This window comes from Rutilus rutilus, assembly GCF_951802725.1.
Source record: "Rutilus rutilus genome assembly, chromosome: 23".
Lineage (NCBI taxonomy): Eukaryota > Metazoa > Chordata > Actinopteri > Cypriniformes > Leuciscidae > Rutilus > Rutilus rutilus.
The window spans coordinates 8,541,216-8,560,792 of record NC_140233.1 but is presented as its reverse complement, the minus strand read 5'-3'; the positions used below and the strand labels follow the sequence as shown (position 1 = coordinate 8,560,792).

The window sequence follows — 19,577 nt, the reverse complement described above, 5'->3', positions numbered from 1 at the left end:
TTTTATATATTTTCATTCTTAGAATTTGTATTACTATGTTCTTGTTGTATTTGTATTTGTATTTGTATATGTGCACTGGAAGCTTCAGTACCAAGAAAAATTCCTTGTGGGTGCAAGCACACTTGGCAATAAAGCTCTTTCTGATTCTGATTCTGATTCTGATACACACGATGTTCGCGGTGTTTTCCCCCCCGCCGAACCACCCTCGCCACGCCAGACCTAGAGTCTATTTTTGCTGTGCTGCAAACGCTGATTTAAAGTGACAGCGCATGTTTCGTGGTCAAAATGAACACAGATTGACCTGGAAATTTAGTAATTTCACCATAAATGCGTTTAATTTAATAAAATGTAGTAATCTCACCATAAATGTATTTAATTAAATACTACTTTTTTTCACAGTCATCTTTTGATAACAAGAAATAACAGACCACATTCTACATTGGAATTCAGCCAAGCCATGTAATAAATCCATATAAGATAAATTTCATCAAGTAAGTTGTTTTTACTCCAATGCTTTGTTTAATCGATGTATGCAGACTGGCATTTTACTGAAAAAAAATTCAGGACACTGTAATTGATGCTCTTTATTATGCTTTATTTTGATTTGAATTAATTTCATTGGGCAGAAAAATACACCATTATATCATGCATTACCAGAGAGTCTAAAGAATATAAAAATGCCCCATTCAAGAACCCACTAAATAGATTATGCTTAGAGTTAACTAATACCCCTAGATCAAACCACAAAGAAAAAAAATAAGTGGTGCAATATTTGCCAAAATAATTTTAGCCATTAATGCACTTCAACAATCAGCTTAAATCATTGTTATTGTCATTTTCAGTTATATATTTTAAAATGGTTGCTTTTTAGTGACAGATTATTGAGTCATCTTTAAATCAGCAGAAGTCAAGCAGGATCATTTTATCCAGAGTTCTTCTAGTCCACACACTTGGTAGGAGTGCATGTGCAGCTCTCAACATATGTGAATTGATGAAGGATCTCACTGCCATTGGCACACTTCAGCTTCACAGGTTGACTATTTGTTGACTCCTCTCGACAGCAAGAACAGCTGTGATTCATGATGTTCTCTTCCATTGAATACCTGTGCAGGATTCCAAGAAAACACCAGTCAAATAATCAAGTGTAGTTGGATGTGATTTTATCCTTATATGAAGGTTTGGATGCTAAAGGCACACTTATGTACGAATTTTATTGGATACAAGAAAAAATATCAAACCAAATAGCTACCGATAACAAATGAGCTAACTTTACTTTTCTGAACAATTTTCTGGAGACTTTTCAGCAGTTATTGAAACCTTATGATTCTTCTGATAATTGGAAAGAAAATAATTAGTGGGTTTGTGATCATTAGGTGTGTAATGCTCTCACATTGATTCGGTGTCACAGTGGCCAATGCAGGAAGTGACTTCTACATTATCAATGGAAGTGCAATCATTGACATGCAGACTGGTGAGGTTCTTCATAAGAAAACAGTTGCTGTGTTCACCTAAGAGATAATCGAGGCAGGTAAGCTTGAGACTCATGAACAATGCATGCATTGTATGTTATGTAAGGCCAATTATGTTATTTTTAATTTACTTACAACTTACTATGTTAAATGATATGTCTTAATATAGTAGGGTGGACAACTAATTTGAAAAGTTTTAACATTACAAAAATATTGTTTTTGTCAGAAAGTTTTATACAAGAAAACAGTATCTTACAGATCTCACAACATCCATCTGTGTCCAAATGATTTGTTCCCTGGAAGGACACAAATATTAGAAAGGAAAAAATAGACAGTTATAGTACATTTTCATTAATTTAAAACAATTTGCATTTTTTTCCCCTTTAACCACTCCAGCCCAAGGTTCAACCAGTTAACACTGCCATCTAGAGCTTTGAACAGTAGCAGTATTAACATTAAGTGACATGGCATCTGACGCACAGAAGCCAATGGCACATGTCACTATGCGTATTGGCACATCCGGTGGTACAACCGCTCTTCATTGGCATGTGCCAGTGGATAGTGGCATGTGTCACCGACATTATCGCGATACACTGACACTGAGTCACGGAACATGTCATTGTATGTTGTGACTCCAGTAGTGACTGACAGATTAATCGAGCACCTATACTGACGTAATTGTTACAAAATCCTTAATAAATAGCCTAATTTTGTGATATTTTAAATATCAATTAAACGCATTAAAGTGTTATTTATGTCTGTATTTGATTGGTATGTTCCACTGAATGTTTTGTAATACCAGTGCTACTTTATGTTGTTTATCTTGCAAAGTCACAAACTGCCCATTCTAGGAAAGAGACTAAATAAATCTATCATGGTTCACTACGAATAACGTATCAACAGTAGCATCTGTTACTGTAAACCTTTATTTTTGCGTGATGCTGCACGGACGCACGGCAGTAGGCCAGCGCAAGATTCGCATCTGTGGCGTTAATATTTCAAGTCCTTCCAAAAAGTGTCAAAAAAAAAAAAAAAAATGTTTTGTTAGGCTATGTATCTGAAAAGGATTACATACCGAGCTACTAGCAATCTTCTTTATTTATACAAGTGCAAAAAAGTGCTCAGTGCATTTTAAACATTCAACAAACGACACAAATAACACATTTGAAAAAAATATTACTGACTTTAATGAGTTTAATTGATATTTAAAATATCACAAAATTAGGCTATTTAGGATTTTGTGTCACAATTACGTCAGTATAGGTGCTAGATTAATCTGTGAGTCACTACTGGAGGTGTCACAACATACGGTGACATGTTTCGCGACTGTGTCAGTGTCAGTGTATCGCGATAATGTCAGTGACACATGCCACTATCCACTGGCACATGCCAATGAAGACCGGATGTGCCACCGGATGTGCCAATGCGCATAGTGACATGCGCCGTTGGCTTCTGTGCGTCAGATGCCATGTCACTTAATGTTAATACCGCCTCTCGCTTTGAAGGAATATCTCAACACATTTTGTCATCAGTTACTCAACCTGTATGATAAAAGTTATTTATTCTGCAGCATATCCAAGCTGCTCTTTTTCAAACGGCTTTCAAATGCATATCCAAGGCTGTAATGTGAACTTGGAGTAACAGATATTCTACTTACAGGCACACAGTCATCTGGATTAAAGGGTGGGCATTGTTTTGTAGTCTTCTCAATCACAAATGAGCCATTAATTTGATGGCAAGAAAGAGTTTCACATTTGTATTTGTCCACCTCCCCATCCTAACAAAAGACAGACAGACAGACACATTAAGATTGGGGAACACCACCGATTATGATAAACTGAAAGAGTTTTAGAGAATGAGAATTTTATTTTTGAGAATTTTTTTAAATGTACCTGGAGAATACGTCTGGTGTTGTTTGGCGCATCATAAATACAGGCCACTTGAGTACATGTTCCACAGCACTCTCCTTCTTTTTTCACATATTTAAACCCCTGGAGTAAAAAAAAAAGATTGAGGAAAGAACAAAAGGTGAGATATAGGCTATATATAGCCTAATTGCAGCATAAGTCCCTCCCACTCTGAGGTATCCAGGCTGCAGCGATACATACTTGGGCTGACTGACATGGAGGTCCAGCAAATCTGCCATATATATATATATATTAACTACTGTTGTTGTGTCACGGAATGTAGTTTTAAGAGTTTTTAAGGTGAGAATGTAGCTATTTAGACCTCAATTATGTGACTCGGATATGAACATAGGGCCTATTATACAATTTGTTTAGACGCCGTCAGCTGCCATTCAGTGCTCATGTACCCGCAGAGAACAGCTTCATCTCGGCCAGTCCTTCGGGAATTTGCCAGTGGCTCTTATGTAGATAGTGGTTAAACATGAGATATAATTCATTTGGGGGTATATCAAACAGGCAATATTTGGTTTTATTAATCTATTACTTGTTCCAGAGCAAATCGATTTGGGTTAAGGGGAAAATTAAGTTTCATAACTTTATATTTAACTGAAATCCTGTACTTGACTGCTTTTGTACGTTTGACTGAATTTCTTCTTTTTTTTCCCCTATTGTCTATTGTTAATTTAAATATTATTGTTCAATTAACATTATTTTATATGCAAAAAATATGCAATATTTTCTCACTAATGGAGTCCATTAGTGATTGTGATATGGACTTTAGAGAAAGTTACATTACGCCATGAGATGGCTTTATGAGTGAGTTAGTAGCAAATTGAAAGTGACTGGTTGTGTTTTCTTTTTTTTCTTCTTTTTTTAAGCACTATCATGGGAAATCCCCATAATTTTTAAAAGGACAAAGACAAAGATATCGCTTTCCTCAGCAGACATTCAAACTTTTTTATTATAATGGATATAATATATGGACATCGACCCTAAAGAAAGAATGCTATTTCAAATGCTGGTAATACTCTCGTTTAGTCGATCTCTCTCTCTCATAATTCCATAATAGCCTACTGTACTCTATATAATACAACAAGCTTCAATGAAGTGATTCAACGTTCAATCGTTACTAGTTCTAAAGTTTCATTTTAGAATTAGTAGCAGAGGCTTGGGCTCAACTGTCAAACTGTCAACTTGAGATTTGAATCCGTGGCGGATGGAAGTAGTTCTGCATGAAAGACTGGGGGTTTTAAAGACATTACATTCTTGTCTCAAATGTATTTACTCATTGTGCCATCCAACTGTTGCTAACTCATAGCTAAATCACTGCTCATGTGATATTGCTAATTTATACTACAGGCTTTTGAATGCTTGAGTCTGATTGGTTTAAAAATATTCTAGGTGTGCAATTATTTTCAGGGAAACCATAGACATATAGAATACACAGACCGCTGGATCGTACGCGAACAGCGACGCCATATTGGTCCGGGCAACTTGCTGTAACTCTCAAAAGTGGACTGAAGATGCCTGTTATTTTGAAGTTTTTCAAACCGCCGTTCAATCCAAACTATTTCTAGGGTAATTACTTTTCACATGCAAGTCTGAACAGTTGTTTTTGGTTTTATTTGGTTATCATAAAATTGACAACTATTTGGCCATCAAAGTCAAACTATTAATAGCTAGCTATACCACAGTTAGTTATGAAAACTGAGACTCTGTAAGAAATAATATAAAGTTTACATGATTCTTATTAAGTCTGAGCTTATATAATAGTATATATTATGAAATAATCTAAATCACAAGTGAGTCTTCCGTGCAATGCAGTGAGTCAGAGGACTGGCAAAACAGCTCAGGCTGTCAGAATTACAGATAGAGCTAAACCGATTAATGTCTCTGAAGAGTAGGTGATTTGATTGCTTGTCATCTAATCGTGGCTCATTATATTTTTCCCCCATTTTAACCAGTGGAACCAGGACAACACACACCTCAAGGAAGGCTGAAGAAAGCCTGTTAGTGGACTGTCTTAATTGTACAAGAGACTGTACCTCTTTTGGCTATTATATTATAATATATGGTATTATATTATTATTCGACTTTTACTATTATATGATTGCACTGTTCACTTCTCACTATTTTATTTGCTATTTGTATTCATACTTATATTACTACTATATTATACTCATACTCAAACTCAATCGTATTTTTAGGCTATTAATAATAATAATAATAATAATAATAATAATAAAGGCTAATAAAAAAAAAAAAATATGCTAGAATAAAACTGACATACTGTATAGTGAACTATTACATCTGATATTACACTTATATTTCATACAATTTATACTGTAATTTTTGTATGAATGTTTTACTGCTTTAACTTAAGTTTACTGGATCCATTAAGGATGATCTTATAATTAGGGGTCAAAGCTGTGATGTTAATGAGATGACCCAATGTTTGGGTTCGTTAAAATAACCCAACATTTTTTAAAGTGTAGTATTAGCGGATTAATTGACTCTGGGCCGTTGAATTATTGAAATATAATGAGGTGTAACAGCCGCATCTTGGAGTAGACGCTATTCTTACAGACCCACAGTCATGTGAACCCAGTCATGACTTCTATATATAGTTTTAATAGAGCACCTACTGCATTTTCAAATCAGACAGCAAATAATGTATACTGATCACAAGCTTAAACTGCAAGTATTACCTGAGGGCAAATGTCGTTAGGACAGACTTTAGGAGTACATTTCACAATATATAGTTGAGTATGTGGGTCTTTGTCCATTTCACAGTTACATTCAACACAAGGATCATGTTGGATTTTAGTCCCAGGCTAGAAAAAAAAAGCACACAGGGAATAATCATGTGAACCCAACATGCATTGTTCTGAATTAAAACATATTGTATGGTTTCCAGAGGCAATGTTTTACCATTTTAAAATCAATATAAATTCAAATGTATGTAGTACATGTGTAGCCTTTTCTTGCTGATAATTGTATAACATGTAGGTTAAAAATATATAGTAATATGTAGTCCTCTGCATATATAAAAAAAATGTTTGTTTTTTTAACTTGTGTAGTTTCAGGTGTAGATTTAAAGAGTTAGGGAAAACAATAAAAACTTAAATTTATTAAACACCCACATTGAAAAAGTTTCAAATCGTACCACAAATTACACCAAGATTTTTAAGGTTTTTGAGTTTAACGTGTTAAGATACCTCATACTCCATGTTGTTGTAGACACACACTGATTTTGGCTCTGTAGAAGCAAGACATGCATGTTAAAAAAACAATCTCAAGAGAAAATACACAGCATCTGAAAATGGTCACAAAGACAAGCTGATCCAAGTATTTAATACTAATAGTGATACCACATATGATTTCTGGACAGCATATTCCGTTAGGCACTATCAGGTTTGGCAAATATCCGACTCCACACTTTTTATCCGAAGGTGGGCACATGCTGACATTACAATCTACATCACAAAACAAAGCAGAGGAGACTTTAAGAAAAGGACACTGCAGCAGTAAAGGAAAACTCATCAAAAAAAGAAACAAACTCATCTTACTGCAAACTTGTTTGCTGCAGCACGGATCTGAGGGATCGGTGACACTGACCAGCATGAAGCCGGGCTCAGTGCAGTTCTCAGGGTTCACATCAGGACACTTCTTGGGTTTACAGATCACTGATTGTCTGGCCTTATCACAGATGCAGTCCTCACATATATACTCAAAATGCTCATCAAACTATAAGAAAAACAGACAATTTTTTTTTTTTTGTACAACAGTCATTGGGACGTGGCTATTTAGTCAACAGTTTTAAACCTTGCCGTACCTCACGTGGAGTCCCCGAGGGGTCTATGCATCCTACAAGAAAAAAAACTAAATCAGAAACACTCAAAAATGGCTCTGGCATGCATGTTGATGTGTTTGATGTAGGTGCAAATGAGGTTTTGCCTTATCCTCAACTAGTTGTTCCTAACTAGTGTTCTATACCAGACATGTTCAGTGACTTCTAAAGAATGGCAAAAATATCATACCAACTAATGGGCTAGGTAACTATTATCTGTTGTATGGTGGAAATATACTATGGACTTGATGACTTGATGACTTACTATGGAGAGATACAGTACTGAGACTCACTCACAAGCACACACAGTAATGGATTCTCACCACATTTTGCCACACATAATCCTGACTCTTTGCTGAAGAGTCTTGTGTTCTCAGGGCAGAAGCATCCTTCTGTGAGCACTGAAATGTTGCTCTGCAAAGGTCTGAAATACAGAGGTTTTTTTATTATTTTCACAGTTTATTACACACAATACATTAACATCACAGTGAAAATATTATATCCTAGGCTATTTCCACACTGCAAATAGGATCCCTGTTACAATACAAGACAACCAGGATCCCTGTTGTCATCTGGATAATCAGTGGAGATATGCTTCAAACGTCTATATGTAGAGATTTCTTAGATTATCTGCCTTAACCTAGCCTGGGAAAACCCTGACGAACTTCCTGCTCTGCAAGTCCGTCTGGCCAAGAGCCCATTCAAGCCCATTTCCAATTCATCCAAATCGAGGCACCTATCACAAACGTTGAGGCGGGCTTTACACGATGACGATCGCTCTGATTGGTTTTAGGTTACTTGTAATTATGCATCATTTACGCTTATTACTATAGCAAGTCCATGTAGTAACGTGTAACTATGTCACCTTAAAATAAAGTGTTACAGAGTATAATTGCTGTTGTATTGAGTGTGTACGCAGAGCAGTGTAAAAGCTGACTTCTACTGATGAAACGGCAAACCACTCTTTGACATCACATGGCCTATTAAATGTGTCAGTGTTTTTAAGCACTGATCTAAACAGGCGACTGATGAAGGCGATTACATTGGCATCTTCATCCGAAGAAAATTAAATTAATTGAAAGGAAATTAAATAATAGGTACATTGGACTAGACATCACATTTCAAAGTGAAAGCTGTTGGATTTTACTAGCAGCCACATATGCAGAAATGCATTGCAAAAACAGTCCAGACTGGAATTGAAAATGATTGTGTAAACATTAAGTTCAATAGACATTGTGGCACAGATTTGGCTTTAAAAAAGGCTTGCTTAAACTCCTAAGTTGCACAATATTGCAACCTCCTATCAGCATGTATCTATGTCACTTAATAAGGACTGAATTTAGTCTTTCCACAATCATCTAAATTATTAAAAGAAAAAAGGACATACCCGTCTCTACATGTTGGTGGTTCAGGTGGACCACAAGGCAAAAAGATTTTATTCCCTGGACATGTAATGTCTGAGGAAGAAAAGAGTAAACAATCTCTTAATTCAAATCTCTATACAGCTACAACAGAATATTTCACTTGAAACAGGAAAATGAGTCTTCTATCAAAACATTCTATTTTAAGATTTAATTAAATACAGATATTAAATTCAATGAAATTTATTTTATTAATGAATTTACTGCAAAGGTTAGTGTAGTTCCTCCAGTTTATGCAGACCCCGAGCTGAGAGCAAGCACTTGCATAGCTCTGCAGACTGGCACACACCACGGCAGGGTCGCTCATTTGACAACTATCATATTGACAGGCTGAAAAGAAGTTTGTAGGGGGTATACGGGAATGGCATGTTTCGAACAACCTGAGGAAGTTCAAAATAAAGAATAGATGTTTGATAGGGCAAATTCACTTTGGAAGCAGTCTTACAAAGTTTGTTGAGCTTGATTTATTTACACCATATAGAATGAACTCACTTGCTCTCGAGAATGTAGCAGTCAGGATGGGCCTGGCATGGTGGTGTTGGCATGGGTAGTATTGGCTCGGGTGTTGACATATTCCAGACTGGAGGTTTAGTGCAATTTTTGCCAGCCACGCCAGTGGCTGTCCAGTAATCCGCCATCACTGCACAGTCGTTCACCGAGATCCCTCCAGGGATCATGCAGTCATCAGACTGGTTGTTGTTGCATGTTCCTTAGTAATAATCATTTAGAATTATTAAGATTAATAATCAATCATTTTATATCACAATCCATATAATGTTTTAACAAACATAATACATGTTCCTGAGCTTTTACAGTTAAAGAAATATGCATAATTCCATTTATTTATCGGTTCTACGCTACTTGTCATGAATTTATTGATAAATTAATTTAACCTGATATGACCGCCTTAATCTTTCAAAATCAATACTCAATATTTCAACTCAAGGAATGATTTTTTTTAATGTGCTGACTTACCACAGTGACCTTGTGTGTTGTTTCCAAAATGCTGGAATGGCAGGTTGATCCCAAAGCCAGTGATTCCGAATTTTACAACGACCTTTATCGCTGGAATCTTCAGGAACAAGACTAGGCCTGAGCTTATAACATTCACATCATTGTCAGTATATGGCAGCGTTAGCTTAACATTGTCCTTCAGAGCCTTATAGAAAAACAGGCAATCACAAAGAAAAGCAACTTATTTACAATAAAGTGCAGACCAAACATGTATTCAAACATTTTTTGCAATCCTAGCATAGATCTCACCTCTAGATCCGCACCTCCCATGAATCTGTGGTTCCTAAGTGTTATGACTTGTTTGTTGTAAGACACAACAATGGATCTGGGACAGGATACAGGCTCATCAGTGTCACAGTAGACATTATCAATGTAGATCGTTAAATTGTGTTTGGGCCTAATTTCCTCCGTTAATATGTAAGTGCAGTTTCCTTGGTAATTGTAGTAGAATCCATCAAATGTGATGTAATGTTGTTCACCCCAGCCTTCACAAAAGCCTATGATTAGGAGAGGATGAGCAATAAAAAAAAGGTTATGGACAAAAGTTCTTCCTTTTATTCTTACAAATTATTCCAGTAGTCCTCTGACTCATGCTACCATCAGTTCAATATAACTTTAACATTGCTTATAAGTTTTCTAATTATGTTTTGTCTAGTTGTCAATGCATACTGGTTCGGTTAGAATAACTTCAAATATGGTAAATAAGCTTATAACTGAAAGTGTTCTTTAGCCAAAAAAGAAAATTCTCTAATAACTTGCTCACCCTTGTGCCGTCCCAGATGTATATGACTTACTTTCTTCTGAAGAACTCTGAAGAAAATAATCCATCTCTGTAATAGTCAATTGAACCCTCAAAGATTACAATGGGGGTAAGTAAATGGGAATTTTCATTTTTGAGTAAAGAATCCATCTAAGATAAAGCTTAGCCCTAATGGCACAGCTATGTGTTGAATCGAACTTTCTATTTGAAATAGGTTGAATGAATTTAAGTGTATTTACTCTTGTAAGGGCCAAATTTACTAAACAGGGCAAATTAGCATGAGACCACAATTCCATAAAAGCGCAGATGGGAGTGGGAATATCAGCAACCTATTGACAATGTGCATATAAAAGAACACAGATGCTCATTTCCATAATAACCAATGCAATCTACCAAGAGCAGTGCAAATTAGCGTAGGGTCGTGGTAAATTAAAAATAAACTGGCTTGTTAATCAAAATGTTCGGCCAATGTCTTGCTCTGGCATGCCAAATAAATGAACACGAGTGGAGAAAATCCTCTCCCTCTGTCACGGTGGGTTGCAGGAAGACGAATGACCAAGGCGCAGCCGGAGGGACGAGGGAGCCCGGCGGAGCTGGACTGATGGGCCACGGTGGAGATGAGGGAGGTAGGAGCCAAGGTTGAGCTGATGGATCAACGGGCCAAGGTAGAGTCCTGGTCGTGGAGGTTGGAGGCGGAGACCGGGGACCCACCGACCAGGCTGGGGCTGCAGGCTGGCAGACCCACGGCGACCCCACCTCCCCGAAGGTGGTTAGAGGAGCTGAGGGGATGACAGGTAGTGGCAGAAGAAGGGTTGAGAGGTGGTAGATGTGGTAGATGTGAGGAGGTGGGAGAGGGAGGCTGGGTGGGAATTCAGGAACCAGCTCAGGCTCAGGTTCTGAAAAAAAGATTCCAGCTTGGGAACAGACTCAGGCTCCGATCCAGACTCAAGCACAGGAACAGATTCGGGCTTGGGAACAGGCTCAGACTCGGGAACAGATACAAATGCAGTTCTTTGAAGATGGTTGGTGATGGTGGTTGAGTGGCGATCACGGTGAAGGCTGAACCACTCAACCACAGCACATGATCCAGGTACTGAGCGAGTGTACCCTGGAGCTTGCTGGTGCAGATGATCATCAAGTCCATACCAAAAAAGTATTGTCTAGTCTAGTCTTGTCTAGTCTTGAGGACGTCATCTGCCCAGTTTACTTCATGAGAGATTTCCAGGAACTTTTCAACATATACTTCGATCTGGCAGCCTTCCTAGAAACAGGTTACCAGTCTATTAGCGGGATTTAAGGGTGCGGAGAACGCCCGTCTTTTCAATTTCATGGTCCAATCTTCTGTCACGGTGGGTTGCAGGAAGGCAGACGGAAATGAAGATATAATTCCACAAACAAAGGTTTTTTAGCAATTAAACTCAGGATGGCAGAAAAGGTAGAAACGCACACTAAATAAGACAGAGATCAGACAAAGACTGACTGAACAGATGGAACTTGAATACAAACACAGATGAACACTGATTAACATTATTTAAACAGGCTCATTTAGCTTTTTTCCTTTCATCGTGCCCATAATATACGTGCAGAGCACAGGCTACTGTATGCATGCAATATGCGATTATGCGAGTAACGCAACGCGCGTACAATGCATTAGATGACAGTTGACCATGGAGAGCATCAGGGAGAATTTGGAGCGTGGAGAGTTACTAAAAGTCCTCAATACTTCAGGAAAAGCTGCATTTTGAAAGAGTTTTGATTACCAAAACAATCAATGAGCCTGAAGCCTTCAACAGTGGATGCCATTATTTTTCTTCACAACACTCGCGAATAAACAGTGAATGAGCCTACTCAGTTTAACAGATTTTTTTTTCTTTATTATATTTTTATTATTTAAGGTTAGCCAGTTGGCGAAGAGTTCTTTGTTCTTCAGTAAAGTTACTTGACATAAAAAAAGGTAGGCCATAAATCTTTATTTACTGCTGGATTTGGCTATATAATATTCTCTACTGCATGCTTCTGTAATGGACAGTCTGTATTAATATTTGTGGGCATAATTGTCGGTGGTGGTAGTAATGTTTGAGGCCTATAATAAAATGTTACCTAGTAGCGTGTGTGTATGTGTGTGCGTCTAGCAGAGACAGCGCGCATCAGAGAGAGCTTAAAGTGATATTGATGTTGGTCTTGGGTCGGGTTCGGGCTGAAAAATTGCAGACATTTTCAGGCTGGTGCCAGATTAGGGCTTGAACACCACGGGCCAGGTCTCGGTTAGGGCTGGATTTCTTTGCCCCGTGCAGGGCTCTAGGCAGTATGCTAGCTGGAGCCGTTTACCTCCAGTCTTTGTGCTAAGCTAGGCTAGCGGTGGGTGCGTCAGACAGAGTTACAGCACGCACGGAGATGAAAATGGTATGTATGGACTTATCTAACTCTGGGGGATACAGTGAATAAGCTAAAGTCCCAAAAAGTCGGTGTGTTCCTCCAAGTTGTTTATGTTCATTATTATTGTATTGTTATGTGCTTTGAGACATGAGGTAGTTTAACGCAGTCTCTCATCTCATGACCCTTGCTAACACTGCTGTGTGCGTTTATGTTTTGAAGGAGGTGTGGCTTTGGAGAGCTTTTAAGGGAGGGTGGGAATCGCATGCTTTCAAAGCTAACTTGCTATTGCTAGCTGCAACAAAAATTGCCTACCCTAACTTTAATGAATATAAAATGCTACATGCACAGCGAGCCAGGAAAGAGGACATTAATATACATTTTCATTGATGTTAGAGTTTGAGGAACTTAAGACTGACAGTTTACTCACAATCACAGGCGTTTTGCTGGCAGTATCGGTGCTCATCATCAACCAGCACAGGTGGCTGGTTATATTTACATCTGATGTTCTGCAGAGGAGGACATTTGATAGGGATAATCTCAATGATGTCTCCCTTTATGCACTTTGCCATTGTGCATTCATTTAAGCGGAAGGTCTCGTTAGTCTGGAAACATCACAGAAAGTACTAGAATTAGAAAGACTGATGCAATGTAAATTAAATCATATTAATTTGTTGTTTTCTTGACCCATTTTAAAACTGCCATAAAGAACATGCATTAAAATGCATTCTTGCAGAAACACCCAATTTTGTACTTGAGAATTAAAAAAAATACTATGCAATTAATTCAGCTTCTGATTACACAAAAGTGCCATAAAGTAAATGTTTAATGTATTTTTTACTGTTTTGTTCCAGCTAGTGCAGTCATATGGCGTAGGAGATGGTGTAGGAGAAGTTGTAGTGGTGGAGGTGGTTGTAAATGTTGAAGTAGGTGTTATGCCAGTTGTTGTACTAGTTGTAGATGGTATTTTTGTTGACGTAGGTGGCATGGGAGTAGTTGTAGTAGTGGAGGTGGAGGTGGTTGTAAATGTTGAAGTAGGTGTTGTGCCAGTTGTTGTACTAGTTGTAGATGGTATTTCTGTTGACGTAGGTGGCATAGGAGTAGATATAGTAGTGAAGGTGGTTGTAAATGTTGAAGTAGGTGTTGTGCCAGTTGTTGTACTAGTTGTAGATGGTATTTCTGTTGACGTAGGTGGCATGGGAGTAGTTGTAGTAGTGGAGGTGGTTGTAAATGTTGAAGTAGGTGTTGTGCCAGTAGTTGTACTAGTTGTAGATGGTATTTCTGTTGACGTAGTTGGCATGGGAGTAGTTGTAGTAGTGGAGGTGTTTGTAAATGTTGAAGTAGGTGTTGTGCCAGTTGTTGTACTAGTTGTAGATGGTATTTCTGTTGACGTAGTTGGCATGGGAGTAGTTGTAGTAGTGGAGGTGTTTGTAAATGTTGAAGTAGGTGTTGTGCCAGTTGTTGTACTAGTTGTAGATGGTATTTCTGTTGTCGTAGGTGGCATGGGAGTAGATGTAGTAGTGGAGGTGGTTGTAAATGTTGAAGTAGGTGTTGTGCCAGTTGTTGTACTAGTTGAAGATGGTATTTCTGTTGACGTAGTTGGCATGGGAGTAGTTGTAGTAGTGGAGGTGTTTGTAAATGTTGAAGTAGGTGTTGTGCCAGTTGTTGTACTAGTTGTAGATGGTATTTCTGTTGACGTAGGTGGCATGGGAGTAGTTGTAGTAGTGGAGGTGGTTGTAAATGTTGAAGTAGGTGTTGTGCCAGTAGTTGTACTAGTTGTAGATGGTATTTCTGTTGACGTAGTTGGCATGGGAGTAGTTGTAGTAGTGGAGGTGTTTGTAAATATTGAAGTAGGTGTTGTGCCAGTTGTTGTACTAGTTGTAGATGGTATTTCTGTTGACGTAGTTGGCATGGGAGTAGTTGTAGTAGTGGAGGTGTTTGTAAATGTTGAAGTAGGTGTTGTGCCAGTTGTTGTACTAGTTGTAGATGGTATTTCTGTTGTCGTAGGTGGCATGGGAGTAGATGTAGTAGTGGAGGTGGTTGTAAATGTTGAAGTAGGTGTTGTGCCAGTTGTTGTACTAGTTGAAGATGGTATTTCTGTTGACGTAGTTGGCATGGGAGTAGTTGTAGTAGTGGAGGTGTTTGTAAATGTTGAAGTAGGTGTTGTGCCAGTTGTTGTACTAGTTGTAGATGGTATTTCTGTTGACGTAGGTGGCATGGGAGTAGTTGTAGTAGTGGAGGTGGTTGTAAATGTTGAAGTAGGTGTTGTGCCAGTAGTTGTACTAGTTGTAGATGGTATTTCTGTTGACGTAGTTGGCATGGGAGTAGTTGTAGTAGTGGAGGTGTTTGTAAATATTGAAGTAGGTGTTGTGCCAGTTGTTGTACTAGTTGTAGATGGTATTTCTGTTGACGTAGTTGGCATGGGAGTAGTTGTAGTAGTGGAGGTGTTTGTAAATGTTGAAGTAGGTGTTGTGCCAGTTGTTGTACTAGTTGTAGATGGTATTTCTGTTGACGTAGGTGGCATAGGAGTAGTTGTAGTAGTGGAGGTGTTTGTAAATGTTGAAGTAGGTGTTGTGCCCGTTGTTGTACTAGTTGTAGATGGTATTTCTGTTGACGTAGTTGGCATAGGAGTAGTTGTAGTAGTGGAGGTGTTTGTAAATGTTGAAGTAGGTGTTGTGCCAGTTGTTGTACTAGTTGTAGATGGTATTTCTGTTGTCGTAGGTGGCATGGGAGTAGATGTAGTAGTGGAGGTGGTTGTAAATGTTGAAGTAGGTGTTGTGCCAGTTGTTGTACTAGTTGTAGATGGTATTTCTGTTGACGTAGGTGGCATGGGAGTAGTTGTAGTAGTGGAGGTGTTTGTAAATGTTGAAGTAGGTGTTGTGCCCGTTGTTGTACTAGTTGTAGATGGTATTTCTGTTGACGTAGTTGGCATGGGAGTAGTTGTAGTAGTGGAGGTGTTTGTAAATGTTGAAGTAGGTGTTGTGCCAGTTGTTGTACTAGTTGTAGATGGTATTTCTGTTGTTGTAGGTGGCATGGGAGTAGATGTAGTAGTGGAGGTGGTTGTAAATGTTGAAGTAGGTGTTGTGCCAGTTGTTGTACTAGTTGTAGATGGTATTTCTGTTGACGTAGGTGGCATAGGAGTAGTTGTAGTAGTGGAGGTGTTTGTAAATGTTGAAGTAGGTGTTGTGCCCGTTGTTTTACTAGTTGTAGATGGTATTTCTGTTGACGTAGTTGGCATGGGAGTAGTTGTAGTAGTGGAGGTGTTTGTAAATGTTGAAGTAGGTGTTGTGCCAGTTGTTGTACTAGTTGTAGATGGTATTTCTGTTGTCGTAGGTGGCATGGGAGTAGATGTAGTAGTGGAGGTGGTTGTAAATGTTGAAGTAGGTGTTGTGCCAGTTGTTGTACTAGTTGTAGATGGTATTTCTGTTGACGTAGTTGGCATGGGAGTAGTTGTAGTAGTGGAGGTGGTTGTAAATGTTGAAGTAGGTGTTGTGCCAGTAGTTGTACTAGTTGTAGATGGTATTTCTGTTGACGTAGTTGGCATGGGAGTAGTTGTAGTAGTGGAGGTGGTTGTAAATGTTGAAGTAGGTGTTGTGCCAGTAGTTGTACTAGTTGTAGATGGTATTTCTGTTGACGTAGTTGGCATGGGAGTAGTTGTAGTAGTGGAGGTGGTTGTAAATGTTGAAGAAGGTGTTGTGCCAGTAGTTGTACTAGTTGTAGATGGTATTTCTGTTGACGTAGTTGGCATGGGAGTAGTTGTAGTAGTGGAGGTGTTTGTAAATGTTGAAGTAGGTGTTGTGCCAGTTGTTTTACTAGTTGTAGATGGTATTTCTGTTGACGTAGGTGGCATGGGAGTAGATATAGTAGTGAAGGTGGTTGTAAATGTTGAAGTAGGTGTTGTGCCAGTTGTTGTACTAGTTGTAGATTGTATTTCTGTTGTCGTAGGTGGCATGGGAGTAGATGTAGTAGTGGAGGTGGTTGTAAATGTTGAAGTAGGTGTTGTGCCAGTTGTTGTACTAGTTGTAGATGGTATTTCTGTTGACGTAGGTGGCATAGGAGTAGTTGTAGTAGTGGAGGTGTTTGTAAATGTTGAAGTAGGTGTTGTGCCCATTGTTGTACTAGTTGTAGATGGTATTTCTGTTGACGTAGTTGGCATGGGAGTAGTTGTAGTAGTGGAGGTGTTTGTAAATGTTGAAGTAGGTGTTGTGCCAGTTGTTGTACTAGTTGTAGATGGTATTTCTGTTGTCGTAGGTGGCATGGGAGTAGATGTATTAGTGGAGGTGGTTGTAAATGTCGAAGTAGGTGTTGTGCCAGTAGTTGTACTAGTTGTAGATAGTATTTCTGTTGACGTAGTTGGCATGGGAGTAGTTGTAGTAGTGGAGGTGTTTGTAAATGTTGAAGTAGGTGTTGTGCCAGTTGTTGTACTAGTTGTAGATGGTATTTCTGTTGACGTAGTTGGCATGGGAGTAGTTGTAGTAGTGGAGGTGGTTGTAAATGTTGAAGTAGGTGTTGTGCCAGTAGTTGTACTAGTTGTAGATGGTATTTCTGTTGACGTAGTTGGCATGGGAGTAGTTGTAGTAGTGGAGGTGTTTGTAAATGTTGAAGTAGGTGTTGTGCCAGTTGTTGTACTTGTTGTAGATGGTATTTCTGTTGACGTAGGTGGCATAGGAGTATATATAGTAGTGAAGGTGGTTGTAAATGTTGAAGTAGGTGTTGTGCCAGTTGTTGTACTAGTTGTAGATGGTATTTCTGTTGTCGTAGGTGGCATGGGAGTAGATGTAGAAGTGGAGGTGGTTGTAAATGTTGAAGTAGGTGTTTTGCCAGTAGTTGTACTAGTTGAAGATGGTATTTCTGTTGACGTAGGTGGCTTATGAGTAGTTGTAGTAGTATAGGTGGTTGTAAATGTTGAAGCAGGTGTTGTGCCAGTAGTTGTACTAGTTGTAGATGGTATTTCTGTTGACGTAGTTGGCATGGGAGTAGATGTAGAAGTGGAGGTGGTTGTAAATGTTGAAGTAGGTGTTGTGCCAGTAGTTGTACTAGTTGAAGATGGTATTTCTGTTGACGTAGGTGGCTTATGAGTAGTTGTAGTAGTGGAGGTGGTTGTAAATGTTGAAGCAGGTGTTGTGCCAGTAGTTGTACTAGTTGTAGATGGTATTTCTGTTGACGTAGGTGGTGTAGGAGTAGTTGGAGTAGATGTGGAAGTGTTTGTAAATGTTGAAGTAGGTGTTGTGCCAGTAGTTGTACTTTGTGTAAAGGGTGTAGTAGTAGTGGAGGTGGTGGTAGTCTCAATGATATTGCATTTCTCTATACAGAAATGCTGGCATTCCTTCACACAGACCTTATTTTTCTCATCAAAATAAGGTTTATCCCCTGGACATATTGGATAACATCCTGCACAAAACAAATTTGGCTATTTGTAGGTTCAAAAACATTTCTAAGTGGAACAGAAACTATGGCATTCATAAAAACATTTTTATATATCACTATATTCAAGGCCAATAAATATCCAGTGTGTACTATGTATACGCAATCTTCAAACTCACCTTCCAGATTGGGTAATGAGTTATCGCAGAGACCCTCAGTGTCGAAACAGATTTTGAGGCAAGGCGTAAATGGTCTGTAGTGCCATGTGCATTCATCTGCTTCATTGTAGTAGTCACAGTACACAGCTGACAGGGAAACATGGATAAGTATGGATGTACTCACAGAGTAAATGAAATGCAATACATCTGCAGTAAAGAAAAAAACTCAAGTGTTGATTAGACAAATGATTTGAATCGTCTTTCTCTGTGAAAGCAGGATGACTAAAGAATCAGATTCTGCATGAAAACTACATATAAATATAACAGATTTAAGGTGTGCACTTGAATTAAAGATGCTTACGGCAGAACTCAGGTGTTCTCCAATCGACATAAACATGTTCCTCATTGCAAGCTTGAGCGTAAGCTGCAACAGCTGTACAGAGGCACTCACAATCTCCACCTGTGTCACATGCACACGAGTCCTTCACACAATTATCATAATATGGGTTTGGATCCACCTGTGGGAACATGACTTTCCATGTGTTATGGTGAATTCTTGTATACGATATTATAGGAATCTTCATTTATCAACTCTAAAGGCTTTTAAACTGTACCTTGTAATGGCATTTGTAGAACTGTTCTCCCATTATGATGCTACATTTATATTTAGCCCACGGCACACGAGCTCTGGTTTGAAGGCATGGGTCAAAGTCTGGTGCAGCATCAGGGCAGATGGGCAACTTTTTCCAACTGTCGACAAACTCCATTATATCTGGGGTTTGCAAACTGCCTTGAGTGGTGAAGTCATCTTTTCCATTTCCATTGAAATTTCCACATAGGCCACATACCTCTCCCTGTGAAAATACAAAGATCACTATTTTACAAATGGAACATTAATATAGGTTGTTTATGCCATATGCAACAGTAGAACGAACTCTGGAATATTCTGGATTTCTCACCTTGTGCTGAGGTTGCAGAATGATGTGGACGGTGGTTTTACGATCCCACAAAACCGCCAGTCCGATGTCAGTATTAATGACAAGGTACATCCCAATATTTCTCACTGTGTAGTTTATCTCTGGTCCACTACTAGTATTAGAGACTGTTATAGTCCTATCAGAAAGCTCTAGCACAGTTTTCTGTAAGTGTGCAAGAGAAAAAAAAAACATTCAGAATGAAATTGATGATACCGTTTTATATACTAAACACAAAGTCATGTCACCTTTATCTTTATAGTGTTTTATACACTAGAAAATGTTTC

At 38.6% G+C, this 19,577-nt stretch overlaps 2 protein-coding genes across 2 annotated transcripts in view; both read right to left on the bottom strand.

The window, feature by feature from the left end:
* Positions 1–576: 576 nt before the first annotated feature.
* LOC311283040 (intestinal mucin-like protein) lies at positions 577–6,183 on the bottom strand. Its single transcript, XM_084397202.1, has 6 exons — positions 6,085–6,183; positions 3,362–3,460; positions 3,127–3,246; positions 1,726–1,765; positions 1,391–1,508; positions 577–1,103 (listed from the first exon to the last, which is right to left on the bottom strand). Exons 1-6 carry the CDS (start codon positions 6,160–6,162, stop codon positions 938–940), a joined length of 621 nt encoding a protein of 206 aa, XP_084253328.1. The 5' UTR covers positions 6,163–6,183; the 3' UTR covers positions 577–937.
* Positions 6,184–9,135: 2,952 nt separating this feature from the next.
* Positions 9,136–19,577, bottom strand: part of LOC311282796 (mucin-2-like) — a gene marked incomplete at both ends in the record, with an annotated part of 37,552 nt that continues 27,110 nt past the window's right edge. Inside the window, 9 exons of the mRNA XM_084396804.1 lie at positions 9,136–9,356; positions 9,623–9,806; positions 9,911–10,158; positions 13,225–13,399; positions 18,133–18,185; positions 18,338–18,463; positions 18,678–18,834; positions 18,931–19,170; positions 19,276–19,455. Coding sequence (XP_084252930.1) covers positions 9,136–9,356; positions 9,623–9,806; positions 9,911–10,158; positions 13,225–13,399; positions 18,133–18,185; positions 18,338–18,463; positions 18,678–18,834; positions 18,931–19,170; positions 19,276–19,455 — 1,584 coding nt within the window. The remainder of the gene's footprint in view (positions 9,357–9,622; positions 9,807–9,910; positions 10,159–13,224; positions 13,400–18,132; positions 18,186–18,337; positions 18,464–18,677; positions 18,835–18,930; positions 19,171–19,275; positions 19,456–19,577) is intronic.